At 36.0% G+C, this 18,725-nt stretch overlaps 1 protein-coding gene across 1 annotated transcript in view; it reads left to right on the forward strand.

The window, feature by feature from the left end:
* The window catches only part of ESCO2 (establishment of sister chromatid cohesion N-acetyltransferase 2), a 22,886-nt gene that overhangs the window by 2,861 nt on the left and 1,300 nt on the right, over positions 1 to 18,725 (forward strand). Inside the window, exons 4-11 of the mRNA XM_004382182.2 lie at positions 1,461 to 1,554; positions 4,740 to 4,797; positions 7,661 to 7,781; positions 9,049 to 9,180; positions 11,133 to 11,222; positions 11,889 to 12,032; positions 16,039 to 16,214; positions 18,693 to 18,725. Coding sequence (XP_004382239.1) covers positions 1,461 to 1,554; positions 4,740 to 4,797; positions 7,661 to 7,781; positions 9,049 to 9,180; positions 11,133 to 11,222; positions 11,889 to 12,032; positions 16,039 to 16,214; positions 18,693 to 18,725 — 848 coding nt within the window. The remainder of the gene's footprint in view (positions 1 to 1,460; positions 1,555 to 4,739; positions 4,798 to 7,660; positions 7,782 to 9,048; positions 9,181 to 11,132; positions 11,223 to 11,888; positions 12,033 to 16,038; positions 16,215 to 18,692) is intronic.

The raw sequence follows: 18,725 nt of genomic DNA on the forward strand, positions 1-18,725 counted from the left end.
TATATAACATAATTGAATAAAATTTGATTATAGTCTAGAGGACTGCTTTTACAAAGCCAGATAATTTAGAGTTTAGTCACTATAAATAATTTAGAAACAGGTTGGAAATACGAGATTTTTCTCCCTTTTTTGGCTTCAGGAAGCCTACTGACATTTTGTTGACAGTAAGGTATAGATTTTATTGAATTCCCTCATGGGTAAGCCAACATCCAGAGAAGCTTAATAACCTTTATTTGGTAATCAGTGGTTTTAGAAAGTAGAAATAAGAAAATTCAGGGAGTGAGTTTCCAGGGTGTAAGCATGTTCATTTGTTTGTTAGTTTTAGCTCATTACTTAACCAAAAAAAAAAAAAAATCAAACCCATTGCTTTTGAGTCAGTTCCAACTCATAGTGACCCTATAAGACAGAGTGGAACTGCCTCATAGGATTTCCAAGGAGTGGCTGGTGTATTCGAACTGCTGACCTTTTGGTTAGCAGTTGAGCTCTTAACCACTGCACCACCAGGGCTCCTCATTACTTAAAGTAGTAGATTATTCTGGAAAATTTAGTGAATATAGAAAGTGTGTATGTGTATATATATATATATATGTCTTCTGGGATTCCACTACTTGAAAATGATCACTGTTAACATACAGTTGGGTTTTTGTTTATGTAGTATGCTTTCATGGTTGCCATACTTTTTTTCTGTGGTTGCCTTTTCTTTTTATTTTGCTCATATTTAATGTAGTTAGTCATGAGGGGGTACTTACCCTTCCCCCAACTCATAGAGCCTTGGGAAATGACAAACTGATAGTTATCCTACCTCTGCTGAGATCTTATGGCCTTGAATAGGAGTTCTCTTTTACTCAAGAGGTTCCTTCCCACCCATCCCCCAACCCCCACCGCAAGCTATATATTCCCTAAGACTCACTGAATTAGTAGTACTATGAAATTTGTCAGGATTTTTTCTACTTTGTTTTTCCTGCTTTCTCACTCTACTCCAAAAGTGGGAGTTAGCAGCCTTTCCAGTCACTCAGGAATGTTCTTTTTCCTTTTCTTGGCTGGCAGTTTTTAAAGTTTATGCCCAAATGTTGTCCCTTTCCAGTTTGGTGGCTGCTGGGGAAATTTTTGCCATTTTTACTATTTTGTTGTTGTTGTTTTTGTTCATTTCATTATCATGGAAGGAATGTTCTATAATCTTCATTCTGCCATCTTTATCAGGAGGTTTAATATATTTTTGACAGGATGACAAATTATGACCAGATATGAGTAATATGACTTTTTTTTTTAAATGTACATTTAGCATATACTAAGGTACTTTTCCTAAAAAAGACTGAAAATAGAGGATTTAAAATCATATGAAATATAATTCATAATAAATTAGTTATTTTCTTTTAGAAACATAGCTATTGGGATTCATTCACTAAATAAAAAACAAGAATTATAGGTTTCTTTTACTTTCACCCATTCATTATTTTCAGGATTCATCAGGTGGTATAGTTTCTTCAGGAGGATATCAACTTGATGAAAATAAGCATTTTGCCTTAGAGGATACTCTCAGTGAGAACAAGGCAGGTAAGTAAAGGAAAACTTCTCTTTTCAAAACGAGCTTTGAAATATTTGGGAATGGATAGTGGTGGTGATTGCACAATATGGTAAGCTGTAATTAATGTCTGAATTATACACTTAAAAATGGTTACAATGACAATTTATATAAAACCACAATCAATTTTTTTTTTTAAATCAAGGTAAGTTTAGTTACTTATAATGCTTCATTATATGTTAACGCGAGTCGTCTACAATAGTAATATTTTCTAGGTCTTTTTTTTCCCCCAGTATGTGTGCCTGTATACAGTAAGTATCTTTGTGTTTATCTCTGTGACATTGTTTTCTATGGTGTTGCAGTGCATTTAGAAAAGTAGTAGACAAGGAGACCTTAGAGTCATACTTGAGACAAAGTGCTGACACTTAATTGTTCTATAGTGGTGGCCGCAGTGAGGAACATACTACTTCCAGTTTTTAGCAATTATGAATAAAACTGCTGGAAACATTTGTGCACAAGTTTTTTGTGGACATAAGTTTTCAAATCTCTTGGGTAAATACTTAGGAGTCTGATTGCTGAGTTCTATGGTAAATTTAACTTTATAAAAAACTGCTAAACTGTCTTCCAACGTGACTGCTATTTTGCATTCCACCTGTTACTCCACATTCTTGTTAGCATTTGTTTTGCCAGTTTTTTGGATTTTAGCTATTCTAACAGCATATAGTGGTATGTCATTATGATTTTAATTTGCATTTCCCTAAGGGCAGATGATGCTGAACCTCTTTTCATGTGTTTTTCTTTTTTTTTTTTTTTTTGTTTGCCATCTGTGTATCTTTAGGTGAAATGTCCATTCAAATCTTTTGCCCATTTTTAATTGGATTGTTTGTTTTTATTATTGAGTTTTAAGAGTTCTTTATAAAAGATAAAATACACAAGTCTTTTATCAGATATATGATTGTAAATATTTTCTAATCTGTGGCTTGGCTTTTCATTCTCTTAACAGTGTTTTTCACAAAGCAAAATTTTTAAATTTGATAAAGTCCAACTTAATTTAGTTTCTTCTTTCATGTATTATGCTTTTGGTTTTATCTAAAAACTCATCACTAAACCCAAGTTCATTCAGATTTTTCGTTTATATTTTCTTCTAGAAGTCTTATAATTTTATGTTTTTGTATAAAGTTTTAAGTTTTTGTATAAAGTGTGAGGTATGTGTCTAAGTTCAGTCCGTTGCATATGGACCTCCAATTCCAGTACCATTTTGTTGAAAAGACTATCCTTTCTCCATTGAATTACCTTTGCCTCTTTGTCAAAAATCAATTGACTATATTTGTTTGGATCTATTTCTAATCTATTTGTCTATCCTTTTGCCAATACTATTACTGTAGTTTTTTTGGTTTTTTGTTTTTGTGGTGAAAATATACACAACAAAACATACGCCAATTCAACAATTTCTACATGTAAAATTCATGACATTGATTACATTCTTCAAGTTATGCAACCATTCTCATTATCCTTTTCCAAATTATTCTACCACCATTAACATAAACTCACTGCCCCCTAAGCAAAAACTCCCTCTTTCTCCTTCCCTCCCACCCCTGGTAACACTAATAATTTTTGGTTGCTATGTGTTTGCTTATTTCATATAATTGAGATCATACAGTATTTGTCATTTTGCAACTAATTTCATTCAGCATGATGTTTTCAAGGTTCATCCATGTTGTGGATCAGGACTTCATTTCTCTTTATGGCTGAATAATATTCCATTGCTTATATGTACCACATTTTGTTTATCCGTTTATCTGTTGATAGACATTTTGATTGTTTCCATCTTTTGGCTATTGTGAAAAGTGCTGCAGTGACCATTGATGTACAGGTTTCTGTTTGCCTTCCTGCTTTTACTTCTGGGTATATACCTGGGGTTGGGGTTGCTGAGTCATATCGTAGTTCTATGTTCATCTTTTTGAGGAACCGCCACTGTTTTCCACAGTGACTGTACCATTTTACATTCTCACCAGCAGTAAATGAGTTCTAGTTTCTCTACACCCTCGCCAATACCTATTATTGTGGTATTTTGTTTTGTTTTTTTAATCATTGCCAATCTAATAGGAGTAAGATGGTATCTCATTGTGCTTTTGATTTGCATCTCCCTAATAGCTAATGGGAAACCCTGATGGCACAGTGGTTAAGAGCTATGGCTGCTAACCAGAAGGTCAGCAGTTCAAATCCACCACCTGCTCCTTGAAAACCCTATGGGGCAGTTCTACTCTGTCCTAAAGGGTCGCCATGAGTCAGAATCAACTGGACGGCAGTGAGTTGGGTTGGGTTGGGTTGGGTTGGGTTGGGTTTGGTAATGGCTAATGAAGGAGCCCTGGTGGTGCAATGGTTAAACACCCAGATGCTAACCAAAAGGTCGGCTGTTCAAACCCACCAGCTGCTCCGTGGAGAAAGATGTGGCTATCTGCTTCCATAAAGGTTACAGCCTTGGAAACCCTATGGCGCAGTTCTGCTCTGTCCAGTAGGGTCACTATGAGTTAGAATTGACTTGACAGCAATGGGTTTAGGTGTAGTTTGGAATGGCTAATGAAGGACCCCTGGTGGCGCAGTGGTTAAAAGCTCAGTTGATAACTGAAAGGTCAGCTGTTCAAACCTACCAGCCACTCCGTAGAAGAAAAATAGAGCAGTCTGCTTCCATAAAAATTTACAGCCTTGGAAACCCTGTGGGGCAGTTCTACTCTGTCCTACAGGGTCGCCATGAGTCAGAATCGATTGGACAGCAGTGGGTTGGGTTGGGTTGGGTTTGGTAATGGCTAATGACATTGAGCATCTTCTCATGTGCTTGTTGGTCATTTGAATATCCTCTGGTGAAATGCCTGTTCAAGTCCTTTGCTCATTTTTTGATTAGGTTATTTGTCTTCTTTTTAAGTTGTAGAAGTATTTTATATAATTTAGATATTAGACTCTTATTGGGTATATGGTTCCCAAATACTTTCTCCCAATCTGTAGGTTGTCTTTACTTTTTTGATAAAGTCCTTTGAAGAACAAAAGTATTTAATTTTTTATGAAGTCCCGTTTATCTATTTTGTCTTTACTGTAGGTTTATGGTAAGTATTGAAATTGAAGAATGTGAGTATTTTGGTATTAACCTTTAAAATCTTATAATTTAAAGCTTTGATTTTATTTTATGATACAAATTATTGCTACTTTTTTCCCCTACCAGCTTCTCCTGAGTCCGTTGTCTACCCCATTTTCAGTGTGTCTTCAGTCAATACAAAAAGGTAGGGATTGTTCTTATTTTTAATGTCATGGTCAATTTAAATAATTTTGACATATTTTTGGCCCTAAAACTTAAATGTTATTGCACAATTAACCTTAAATGATTCAAGAGCTTTTTAAGTTTATTAATTATATGGGTCCTCTAGGTCTCTTTTTCTTTCTTATGCTACTTAATTTGGGGAGCATTTTTTTCTTCTCCACCAAGGGAACGTTGAGAATAGGAGATAGAATCAGACCCTTTCATAGAAACTTCATAAAAACTTAGAGTTGAAAGAAGGGAATGATCTTTATGAACTTAAGTAATAATAATTGCTTACATTATTATATAGTATCTGGCACATAATAAGTAGTTTGTGTCCATTATCTCATTTAATCCTCACAGCAACCTATTAATTCCATTTTCAGCTGAAGAAACTTAGTAATTTAGCCAAGGTTGCACAGCTAGTAAACGGCAGAGCCAGGACTAAAGTCCATATATTATTTGATAGACTATATTGCCTTCCCTAGGGTGATCATTTTATAATTTCTTACAACCCCATGATATAGGTACCATTATTATCCAGTTTATCAATGAGGAAACTCTGACCACAGGAGTAAGTAACTTGCGGCAGCTTAATGCTATCATAAATCTCAGCTGAAACTACCATTATTCTATTTAAAGCTAAGCCTGGGATGAGGGGAGATGCTGGTAGGTAGAGAACATGATATGTGAAAAAATGCTGAAAAAGAAGTTTTTTATAGTTCAAACATCCTCTTCCTAAGCAGCTTTGGTTCTTCTCTTCCCCTTTGATGATAAATAACTTTCATGTTAAGCTAGGAACCTCCTGGCTAGATTTCTCCTACTCTTAGGGCACCTCCTCTTTAATCACCTAGGAGATTGGGTTGGTTGGCAACTTCTCCCCTTCAAAGACCATGTTCCTAGTTTTTCTCACCTTTCCCTTTTCTCACCTGTGTTGTCTTCTCTCATGACTGTTTATTAAGGATGGAAGCATATCACAATTGGCTGATAAAAATGTGTAATTTAGTATAAGGAGATACTAGGATCTTATTAGATTGAACCATATGAAATTGCTCTTTGTTGTTCAAAAAAGGTCAAATATCAGCAGTTTCATTTCAGGTATATTACAGAATCTCCAGGTTCATAGTCACATTTGTTGTTTATTCACCTATTTGACAAATATTTATAGAACATACTACTCAATACAATCGGTATTGAGCTATGCTGATTTCTAGGGATGTGAAGACAAGTAACACATGGTCCTGCTGTCAAGGAAGTTATAGCTAGCTAGAGGAGGACAGGCATTTAAACAATAAATTGTTATAATTGTTAAGGCAGAAATAAAGAGATTATGGGTCAAGCAGGAGTGGAGATGAGTTACTTATACTTAGCAAAGGTTGCCTAAGGCAGAGGGGATCAGTGACCTAGACAAATGTTTTTCATACTACAAGTAGCAACCCATTAGTAGTTCGTCAAATCAGTTTAAGGGCATCATATCTAGCTTTTTTTCTTTTTTCTTTTCAGTGAAATAGTGCATCTCTAAAAACTTTTATAGTTATATATGTGTGTTTGTCTCTACAGATTATGATGTAAGATGTGTTTCTTACCATAAGTTTTTCAAATCTATTTGAAAGCCACTTTTCTAGACAAATGATAAGAGCTTAACTTAGTTTAAAGCATTGACCAGTTTTTTCCAGTTTCTTGGCCCCTAGAAAAGTAAAATCCTTCATTATAAGCCAAGGGTTACAAACTCAAATGCCTTCAGAGCCAGCCACACTGGGTGAGGACTGGAGCCAGTGGTAAAAATGTTACGTAAATGTGTGCCCCGTTTAAAAGAGAGTGTATGCTGTTTATCTCCAGTTGGTAAATTCCTGGAAGGAATGTGGGGCTAGTGATCTTATAGTGTCTCTTGAAATATTAGAAATACACATTTTTAAGTGAAACCCAGGGATTTTAAAATATTGGTAGCTAATCCAAAGTTTAAAGGAGCAATGGTAAGCACTTGGCTGCTAACTGAAAGGTTGGCAGCTCGAAACCACCCAGTGGCCACTGTGGGAGAAAAGACCTTATATTTACAGGAGCAGTTCTGCTCTGTCCTGCAGGGTTGCTATGAGTCAGCATTGACTCCATGGCTCACAACAACATCCCAAAATTGGAAACACTGTGTGGCCCAACAAAACATACCTGCTAGCTGGCTTTGGACTATGGGGCTCCAGTTTACAACCTCTTTAAGCCACTCCCAACATTCTTTCCTAATGGGAAAATGTTGCCTCAAATATACCTACCTGGACAATATATATATTTTTCCCGAAGAATTTCAGAATAGTGAGATGCTGCTTTAGGTATGAGGTACAGAGAATTTATTAGCCTTACTCACTGCCCAAGTAAAAAGTTGCTGGATCATAATATACTAGTGACTCTGACTTCCCGTGGACCTGAGATTCAGTATTAGAGTCCACTTATTTGCTATGGTGCCCCAGAAATTTATTTATCCTTAGATGGGTAAATACTGTTCTGGGACTTGATAAAGTAAAAAACAATCATTTTCTAAGGGTCAAGTATACTTACAAGGAGATAATATATGTATCTGCCACCTTTGGACTTGGAGTCAGAAGACCCAGGTTTTGAGTCTTAACATTGCCGTTCACTAGTTACTTGACCTTGAGTCAATTATAGATCCTTTCTGAGTGGGCCTCAGGTTCCTCATTCTTCCTACCTCTATGACTTCATCAAGTTATTGTCAGATAGAAAGCACTAAAAATTGCAATGTGCTCTGCAAATGTTATTACATATCTGTTTTCTTTTCATTTTAATTCTTTAAACATTTTTAAGTTATTAAATGATATTTATTAACTGTCTTTTTCAAGATCTGTAGCCGAAGAACAGTCTCCTATGGGCTCCGTTATATCTACTAACTTCTTGAAACAGACCAGTACACAGAAAAGTGCCAGAGATACAAATAAAGAAATAAAAGACCAGTTCATCATTGTGAGTAAATTGAAAGTAAACCTCCTCCTGTATGTGGCTCTCACATAGAAAACATGAATTCAGACATGCTTTCTAGGCATTGTTAGCTTGAGCTGTAGACATTCTAAGTTTTGTCAATTTGTTGCAATTAAAGCTAGTCAGTAGACTTTAAACTGATGGTGTTGGGCAATGCTAGTATTTTAGTCGAAGGTAAGGAAAATTATTTTTGATCAACAAGATTTAATGAGACTAGCCATATCATAGTAGACCTGGACTTGGCAAACTACAGCCAAGTTATTGCCAATAATCTGTGAGCCTTAAATGGGTTTTTACTTTTTCAAGGATTAAGAAGGGGAAGAATATGTGACAAAGCATATATGGCCCACAAAACCTAAAATATTTACTATCTGGCCAGAAAAATTTTGCCAACCCCTTTATTTGACAGTTCAGAACCTGGTATTTTCAGTGGCAATGAGCCTTGATTTATGAGATGGAATGGAGTTATTGGCCATGACATTGAATATCCCCAGCTTTCCTAGAAGAATCTATTCATGAATTTATCTGTACTTTTCTAGAACTTGATTATATATTATATTTATTCTTTACCAACTGTTGGGGCAAGGAATGTTAATATTTCTAGCCACTTAAGAAAAGAAGACTATATAATGAGTATGTTATTGTTGTTAGTCACCGTTGGAGTCAGTTTTGAGTCATGGTGACCCCACGTGTGCAGAGTAGAACTGCTCCATAGAGTATTTAAAGTTGTGACCTTTCGAAAGCAGATCACCAGACCTTTCTTCCAGTTGCCTCTGGGTGGGTTAGAATCGCCAACTGCTAGTAGTCGAGTGCTTAACCATTTGCACTACCCAGGGACTCCTTATAATGAGTATAGAACCCCTAATTTTTGCCCTGCCTCTTTGAAATAAGGCTTTTTTAGGTCTCATTTAAGAGCTTTATAAAGAAGTTCCATTGTTCATCTTAGGTATAATTGTTATGATTTTATCTTATTCCTTCTTAGAACTATGGGTCTGACAAAAGAATCTTGATTTTACGCCATCCAGTCAGAGATGATTCCATTTCTTTTATCAGTTTATTGCATATTTAGGCCTCTTCCCATTTCATTCCATTTTGGGGGAGAGGGGCAGACTTTCACTTAGTATTTCACTTGAGCCAGCATAAAAGAAAAATAGGGAGAAACTTGAAATTTGAATAAGTGGTTTACATGGCTCTAATTTAGTTATTTGTGCTATGTTTCGATGCGCTTTTTTTTCTCTGCCCCCAATTACAGGATGCAGGTCAGAAACATTTTGGGGCTACTATGTGTAAATCTTGTGGCATGATCTACACTGCTTCCAACCCTGAAGATGAACTGCAGCATGTTCAGCATCACCAGAGATTTCTGGAGGGAATCAAATATGCAGTAAGTCAAAAGAAAGTCTTTCAGTTTGTTCTAAAAGTAAAACTGCTTTTAAACATACGTTTCTTTTGATTAAATGTTGACGGATCTATATATAAATATTTCATCATCTGTAGTTTGTTGTCCTTAATATTTGAAGATGACAGTATTAAAAGGTTAACTTTTAATAATGCTGTTTCAAACTTTCTATCCTAGTTTAAGAGAAGTATTGGCCTAGGTTGAGTAAATGCCTTGCATTCTTGCCTCCTTTTCTAGCTTTCTGAGCAAAACTGAACAGTCAAGATGCAAGTCTCAAAGACTTTCTCAAACAACCTTTCTGTCACTTCTGCAGGCTTTTACTTCTCTTAAGGAAGAAGTCCCACCTCTTTATCAATTGCCTTTCTAATCCAAACACATTCTATTGTTGGCCTTATCTTTATGATTGTAACTGCTACTGAAATACATTTTTTTTTCCTACTTTTATGGCCATAGTTCATGCCTTCATAATATTTTTTGCCTAGTTTATTAAATCAGCTTCCTTACCAGTCTCCCATAGAATAACTTCTTAAAACACAGGTCCAGTATGATTCTACGTACTTAAAGAAAAAACATTCCCACCAGCAATTAGGTGCCCCTTAATCTGGCCTTAACGTGTGTGTGTGTGTGTGTGTGTGTGTGTGTGTAAGAGCAAGAGAGAATGTATGTTGTAATGTAAACCCTTTTCCTCTCTGATTTGTTCTTCATACGTGAGCCAGAGAGTTCTCTCTAAGATACAAATAAAATTCTGCCATTCTTTGCTTCAAATTTAACAGCTTTCCATTGCATTTAAAATAAAACCCAAAGTCCTTATCATGGCCAACAAAGCCCTTCATAATCTGGTCCCTGCCCACCTCATCTCATGGTGCATTCCTGCTAAGCTCTGGCCCTTGGAACAAGCCGAACTCTTTTGATTAGCCCTGGGTACTACGTATATTGGGTTGCTTTCTTTCATTTATGTGAACAGGATTAGTTTATGCTAACCCTTATATATTTTGTATACTAATCCTTTATTACAGATATATTCTCCCAGTCCCTTTTTTTTAAGGTTTAAATTTACTTGTTTTTGATACGGTAATACTTTCTGTGGTTCAAAATTCACAAGGTACAGATGTGTATACAGTGAAAAGTGTTTCTCCCACTATACCACCCTTTTTCTCCCCTCTCCAGTTCCCCTTCCTGGAGAGGAACACACTTACTCTTCCAAATAAACTTATTAAGCTTTCCCTTGGAACTCTGCTTATCCTACCCTTCTCCCTACTCGTAATAATTCATCATTTTTTCCTCTGCACTTGTGCGAAGTGCTCTTATTTAACTTTTCCTTGTTTTATAGTAGATTATGTACATGTCTCTCAATAAAATGTCAGCCCCTTGAGAGCAGGCACCTTATTTTAGGCATCTTTTATTTCCCTTCTCACCTTCCTTTTGTTGGATTTCATTCTTTTTTATATCATTCGTTCAGGCTTTTGTTCTTTCGAGGCCAAATTATTATTATTATTTATTATTGTACTTTAGGTGAAAGTTTACAATTCAAGTTAGTTTCTCATACAAAAATTTATACGTACATTGTTATGTGACCCTAATTGTTCTCCTTATACTGTGACAGCACACTCCTCCTTCCCACTCCTGATTTCCCACGTCCATTCAACCAGCTCCTGACCCTCTCTGCCTTCTCATCTCACCTCCGGACAGGAGCTGCCCATTTAGTCCCATGTATCTACTTGAGCTAAAAAGCACACTCTTCACAAGTATCATTTTATGTCCCATAGTCTAGTCTAATCTTTGTTGGAAGAGTTGGTCGAGGCCAAATTATTTAATTTTCTTTTTTTCTTTCTTCCCAAATTAAATTGTCCTGTGAAATACAGTGAAACCTGTGACATCTGGAACTCGATGGGACTGCCTTGTTTTTTTTTTTTTTTTTTTTTTTTTGCCTTTGGCAGGGTTGGAAGAAAGAACGTGTAGTAGCAGAGTTTTGGGATGGAAAAATCGTATTGGTCCTGCCACATGATCCAAATTATGCTATCAGAAAGGTGTGGAACATTACCTTTTTAATCTTTGTTCTCCTTCCTCCAAGACCCTAGGAAATCAACTATGTTGAAGTGTAAAATGCTTTTGCTAATAGATAACCCACTTTGGTTAATGTAAGGATGACCTTCATAGCAATTCATACGAATCTGAACTTAGAATTATAAGACAAATAAAGGAGTGTTCAGTTGGAAAGTAAAGAAAGCAGTTAAGGCTCTACACTTTATCTTTTATCTTCATCTTCATCTGTGAAAGATAAACTAAGCTTTGCAGTGTTGGAAATTTAATGACCCCAGACCCCGTTTCTTATGTTGGTATTGTTTGTATTTCTTAGATTGGGTGTTTAGTCACCCTGAAAAATGAATGAAATTATAGCAAATCTGTTTTGGTACTTCCTACTCCTTGTCTCTCCCAGGAGTCTAAATTTCTTTTTGCTGAAAATGATCTTTAAAATAGGTCCTTAAAACCCTGTTTCCAAAATGGCAGATATATACATTAATAGTGAAATAATTTGGAGCATATACAAATTTAGGAAATAGAGGTAAAAGAGGCAAAAATTATACTAATTATAAATTTTGAGTGTGTGTGTGCATGTGTATACACATATAGTTTTATATAGTTCCTATTGTGCTTTTAAAACAAATTCACCTCTTGGTTTTTAACATCGTTAGGTAGAAGATGTCCAAGAACTTGTCGATAATGAATTGGGATTCCATCAAGTTATTCCCAGACGTCCAGACAAAACCAAAACTTTTCTCTTTATATCTGATGAAAAGAAAGTAGTTGGGTGTTTAATTGCAGAGCCCATCAAACAGGTATGGTATTTGTCTTAAATTATAGGCATAACTTTTGAGCAAAATAAAGTAGTTGGAGAAGTCTTAATAAGCATTTAAGATTGCTACTATTAATGACTCTTTTTTTCCCCCCCTAAAATATCCTTGTCTTAGTTATCTAGTGCTGCTATAATTCATCAGCGCTCCTTGGAAACCCTATGGGGCAGTTCTACTCTGTCCTGTAGGGTTGCTATGAGATGGAATCAACTCAACGGCCACAATATTTATAACAGAAATACCACAAGTGGATGGCTTTAACAAAGAGAAATTTATTCTCTCACAGTTCAGGAGGATAGAAGTCTGAATTCCGGGTGACAGCTCCAGGGGAAGGCTTTCTCTCTCTGTTGGTTCTGGGGGAACGTCCTTGTCATCAATCATCCCCTGGTCTGGGAGTTTCTCCGCACAGGAACCCTGGCTACAAAGGATGCGCTCTGCTCCTGGCGCTGCTTTCTTGGTGATATGAGGTCACCCTGTCTCTCTGGTCGCTTTTCTCTTTTATATCTCGAAAGAGATTGACTTAAGACACAACCTAATCTTGTAGATTGAGTCCTGCCTTATTAACATAACTACATCTAATCTCACCTCATTAACATCATAACCATTGCTGTTGAGTCGGTTCCGGCTCATAGCCACCCTATAGGATAGAGTAGAACTGCCCTGTAGGGTTTCCAAGGAGCGGCTGGTAGATCGGAACTGCCGACCTTTTGGTTAGGAGCTGATTTGTTTAACCACTAGGCCACCTAGAGATAGAATTTACAACACACAGAAAAATCACATCAGATGACAAAATGGTGGACCATCACACAATATCGGAAATCATGGCCTAGCCAAGTTGACACATTTTTTAGGGGGACACAGTTCGATCCATGATAATCCTTGACCACATACATAATTGAAGTCATTTCTGTTATGTTAGATATTTTGCCTTACATAAGCAGGATAAGTAAGTCAGAGAGTCTGATGTTTATTTACTCATTTCCAAATTATTAGAAACAAATCATTAGAACCAAATTATTGACCATGTGGCTTAGTGGAAATTAATATATTTGGCAAAATAGCCATTGCCCTGTACTGTAATTGGAGCCCTGGTGGTGCAGTAGTTAAGAGATTGGCTGCTAACCAAAAGGTTGGCAGTTCCAATTCACCAGCTGCTCCCACAGGGCAGTTCTACTCAGTCCTATAGAATCGCTTTGAGTTGGGATCGACACTACGGCAGTGGGTTTTAACCGGTTTGGTTTTTTGTTACCTTAATTAGAATCTACTGTAGATACTAAATGGCAGTGTTTTAGAATAGGGGTCGGTCAACTACGTGTGGCCTGCCACCAGTTTTTGTAAATGAAGTTTTATTAGAACACAGCCGTGCTCATTTATTTACAAATTGTCTGTGGTGGCTTTTATACTACAATGGCAGAGTTCAGTAGGTGCAACATAGACCACATGGCTTATAAAACCTAAAATATTTACTATCGGGCCCTTTACAAAAAAAGTTAGCCAGCCCCTGTTTACAGTAGAGAGATGTGGGTTTTGCCCTCAAGGAGCTTATAATGTATTCTTTAGCTAGAAACAATTAAATGTGCTCTTTTTCATCCCACTGCATAATATCCTACAGTTATGTCTCCTTCCTTTTAAAAAATACTTATCTATCTCAATACATCATGAAATGATGTTGTTAGGTGCCGTCAGGTTGGTTCCGACTCACAGCGACCCTATGTACAACAGAACAAAACACTGCGTGGTCCTGTGCCATCCTCACAATTGTTGTTATGCTTGAGCCTGTTGTTGCAGCCACTGTGTCAATCCATCTCGTTAAGGGTCTTCCTCTTTTTTGCTGACCCTCTACTTTACCAAGAATGATGTCCTTCTCCAGGGACTGGTCCCTCTTGATAACATGCCCAAAGTATGTGAGACAAAGTCTCACCATCCCCATGCTCGCTTCTATTGAGCATTCTGGCTGTATTTTCTTCCAAGACAGATTTGTTTGTTCTGGTAGTCCGTGGTATATTCAATATTCTTCACCAACACCATAATTCAAAGGCATTGACTCTTCTTTGTTCTTCCTTATTCGTTGTCCAGCTTTCAAATGCAGTGAGGTAATTGAAAACACTATGGCTTGGGTCAGGTGTACCTTAGTCCTTAAAATGACATCTTTGCGTTTTAACACTTTAAAGAGGTCTTTTGCAGCAGATTGGCCCAGTGCAATGCGTTGTTTGATTTCTTGACTGCCATGGACATTGATTGTGGATCCAAGTAAAATGAAATCGTTTGCAACCAGTATTTTCTCCATCATGATGTTGCTTATTGGTCCAGTTGTGAGGATTTTTGTTTCCTTTATGTTGAGGTGTAATCCGTACTGAAGGCTGTGGCCTTTGAATTGTATTTGAAATGATACTAGCATAAATTTTATACCTTTTTTAAAGTGCCTTCCTTTCCCCTCCCATCATTTCTATCATCTTTATTTCTCATTTTCCTTTGTGTTTTTATGCTTTTTCCTATCTCGTGTATACATATATAGTCTCTTTGTGTTATCAGAAATTGGAAAGAAAAGCAGCTGGTTTGTATTATTGGCAGTAAAAGTGATCAATTTGGCCTTTTTTTCTCCTTTGATCTTAGAGAAGTAAACTTTTACTGCGTAGTAATAGGCAAATGTAGCCAGCTAACTCATACATATTATCTTCTACGCATTCTCGGTTCAGAAGTAAAGTTTTCTTGATGGAAGCTATAACTTAATTAAACGCACACCTATAAGAACAGCTAAAATGAAAAATAATGACACCACCAAGTGCTAGTGAGGATTCAGGGAATCTAGATCTCTCATACCTTGCTGATGGGAATGTAAAATGGTACAGCCAATCTGGGAAGTTTGGCAGTTTCTTAAAAAATGAAACATACATTTACTATATGACCCAGGAATCATACTCCTGGGCATTTATTCCAGAGAAATGAAAATTTATGTCCACATAAAAACCTGTACATGAATATTTGTAGCAGCTTTATTTGTAATAGCTAAAGCCTGAAACAACTAAAATGTCCTTTGGTAGGTAAATGGTTAAACAAATGGTAGTACATGTATACCATGGGCTATTACTCAGCAATATAAAGGAACAAACTATTGACACACAACACAACAACTTGGAATGGATCTTAAGGACATTATACTTAGTAAACACAGCCAGTTTCAAAGGATCACATACTGTGTGATTCCATTTATGTAACATTTCAAAACGACAAAATTACAGAGATGGAGAACAGATTAATGGTTGCCAGAGATTAGAGATGGTGGGAGGTTGGGAGTAGGTGTGACTAAAGGAGTAGCATGAGAGAGAGAGCTTTGTGGTAACATTAGTTCTGTATCTTGATTGTGATGGTGGTTACACAAAATTATACATGTGATAAAATGATGTAGAACTATATGTACATATTATACCAATGTTAATTTTCTGGTTTTGGTGTTGTACTATAGTTTTGTAAGCTGTAACAATTGGAAAAGTGAAGGGTACATGAGTCCTCACTACTAGTTTTACAACTTCCTGTGACTCTATAGAATTATTTTAAAATAATTAAATTAATTAAAAATTAAAGATATACCAATCAAATGTCAGATAATATGTGAAAAATTTCTTTAGTGTTATCAGATTTTTTAGGTTATCACATAAACGTTTTGGGATGGAGAGAATAGGAGAAGTGTATGTACTTTATTAAAAGTAAGAGTTTGATTTTAAAAACTTGTTTTTAATTGATAAAAGAGGAAAGTTTCACAATAGTATGGAATGAACAAGAATGTGGTAATATCTGAACACCACTAGTATTCTTTAAGCATTGTGTGACTATAAATGGACAAGAATTTTAAAAACTCAGTGGATTTTAACATTTTTGGTGGAGATAAAATAAGATTAATTTTAGATACTTAAGTTTTGTGTAAGGAATGATTTTTAAAAAGAAATGTGAGTTCATTTGGGCTGTCACCTATAAATGCTTTATATCATTGTAGGCTTTCCGTGTCCTATCTGAACCAACTGGCCCAGAATCTGCAAGATCTAAAGAATGTCACAGGGCTTGGCAATGTTCAAATGTACCACAACCTGCAATATGTGGAATAAGTAGAATCTGGGTCTTCAGACTGAAGAGAAGAAAGCGCATTGCAAGACGACTAGTAGATACTCTCAGGTAAAAAAAAACAAATAAAATGAATCTAGACCCAAGTTAGCTTTCCCAGAACCTCTTCAAGCTCATGAGCCATAGGAAATGATGTTGGTAAGACACATTCATATAAATACCATCAAACAAAGTCAAACTAAGAAATTATTGGCACTGGAAAAAAAAATACTAGATATATTTGGTCTAGGGTGCAACATTCCAAGTCTAAAACATTCTAGCCCAGTATTTTTCAAACTACTAGTAGTAAAGGACTAGTTAAATGTCACAGACCAACATTTTATAACGTGAAAATGAATTGCTAGAAAATATAAGCCTAAAATTTTTATTACATTCAACAGAGGTAAAATTACATTTCAATAAATATGATGAATACAAAATAAGTTAAAAAAAGGAATTACAGAAATTGTACATGATCATTGATAGTGTGACTAGATAATTAACAAAGATTTGCTATAATACATAACTTTTCTTTATAATTAATATAAAAGTAAGCAAGACAGCCCACAAAATGGAAGAAAATCTTTGCAAATCATTTATCTAATAAGAATCTAGTATCTGACATATATAAAGAACTCTTATAACAACAATCAATAGACAAATAACCCAGTTTAAAAATGGACAAAGGATTTGAATAGACATTTCTCCAAGGAAGATATATAAATGATCAATAAGCACATGAAAAGATACTCAACATCATTAGCTTCAGCATAGTTAGCTATCAGGGAAGTGCAAATCAAAACCACAGTGCACATCACACACACTAACCAAAAAACCAAACCCACCACTGTCTGGTGGATTCTAACTCAGCGACCCTGTACGACAGAGTAGAACCTGCCCCATAGGGTTTCCAAGGCTGTTATCCTTATAGAAACAGACTGCCACATCTTTCTCCCACGGAGTGGTTGGTGGGTTCAAACTGCCAGCCGAGCACTTAGCTACTGCACCACCAGGGCCCCTGTTCACACACACACGAGGATGTCTATAGTCAATAAAGGGAAAATAGCAAGTGGTGGCAAGGATGTGGAGAAATCGGAACTGTCATACTTAGCTAGTGGAAATTTGAAATGATACAGCCACTGTGCAAACACTCTGGCAGGTTCTCAAAAAGTTAAACAGTTACCATATGACCCATCAGTTTTACTCCTAGGTTTATACCCAAGAGAAATGAAAGCATATGTCCACACAAAAACTTGTATACAGATGTTCATAGCATTTTTCACAATAAGCAAATGTGCAAACAATGTAATCCATGATGAATGGGGGGGGGGGCGTGTCTATCTATTCAATAATACAATGGAATATTCATCAATAAAAAGGAATGAAATACTGATTCATGCTACAACATGGATGAACTCTTAAAGACATTATGCTAAGTGAATGAAGCCAGTCACAAAAGACCACCTATTGTTTCCATTTATATGAAGTGTCCAGAATAGACAAATCAGTAGAAAGTAGATTAGTGGTTTCCCGTAGAGGGAAGAGTGAACACGGAGTGACTGGTAATGGATTTCTTTTTGGGGGTAATGAGAGTGTTCTGGAATTACGTAGCGGTGATGGTTGTACAATTTTGTGAATCTGCTAAAAATCTTTGAATTATACATGTTTAAGGATGAATTTTATGGTATATGAATTATATCTCAATTAAAACAGCAAATTGATGATATCCCATTTTAAAACCCTATGCATGCACATTTTGAACTAACACTGTTTATATTGATATTTAAAGTTTCTAATGTGATAAATGAATTTGCACTTTGCTTCTTAATTTACCTTATCTAGATTGGATGGATGAGTTTCAAAACACTTGTTCTCAGTATCTTATCATGGACAGGTAACAAACATTGCAAGAGTGCCAGTCCAAGAGCCATACTTTGAGTAGCACTATTCTAGCCTTTTGAGTTCTGTGTCACTTTGAAGAATGAACACCAAGACAACTAGGGGAGTCTAGTCCTGGGCCATAATTCTTGTCACCCACACATACCTTAAAAAGAAGATCAGTGAGGAATATGTGGTGTCTAAAGATTTTTATTTGACAGTTAGTTATGAAGTACCTCTGTTTTCTGATTAGTTTTCACCTTCTTAAAACTCTGTGAGTATGCCTTGTAGTTAAGAAGAACATAGTTACTGACTTAAATTGGTGACAGTTATTTTTCAAGTTTTAATTCTCTGTTTTTTAATTAGCAATATTATACTAATTGTTCATTACCATGGATTGCCTACAGTCAGATGTATGGTTAGTATAGTTAGTTGCCTTTACCTCAGCAAATTTTTTTCTGAACCTGTTTTCCCATCTGTGAAATGGTATCATTAGACCTCCATCTCTAATTTAAAGGCATTTAAATCACTTTATCACTTACTAAAAATAATGAGTATTACTTAAAGAGATTAAAATTTTACATTTGGATTGCTTTAAAATAAATATTGCTAAAGTTTAATCAGTATTTTAAGTTAGTTTGATTGTTAAATAATCTTTTCCTCCTTTTTTAGGAATTGCTTCATGTTCGGCTGTTTTCTCAGCAC

The sequence above is a fragment of the Trichechus manatus genome, unplaced genomic scaffold (genome assembly GCF_000243295.1).
Source record: "Trichechus manatus latirostris isolate Lorelei unplaced genomic scaffold, TriManLat1.0 scaffold00091, whole genome shotgun sequence".
Classification (NCBI taxonomy): Eukaryota; Metazoa; Chordata; class Mammalia; order Sirenia; family Trichechidae; genus Trichechus; species Trichechus manatus.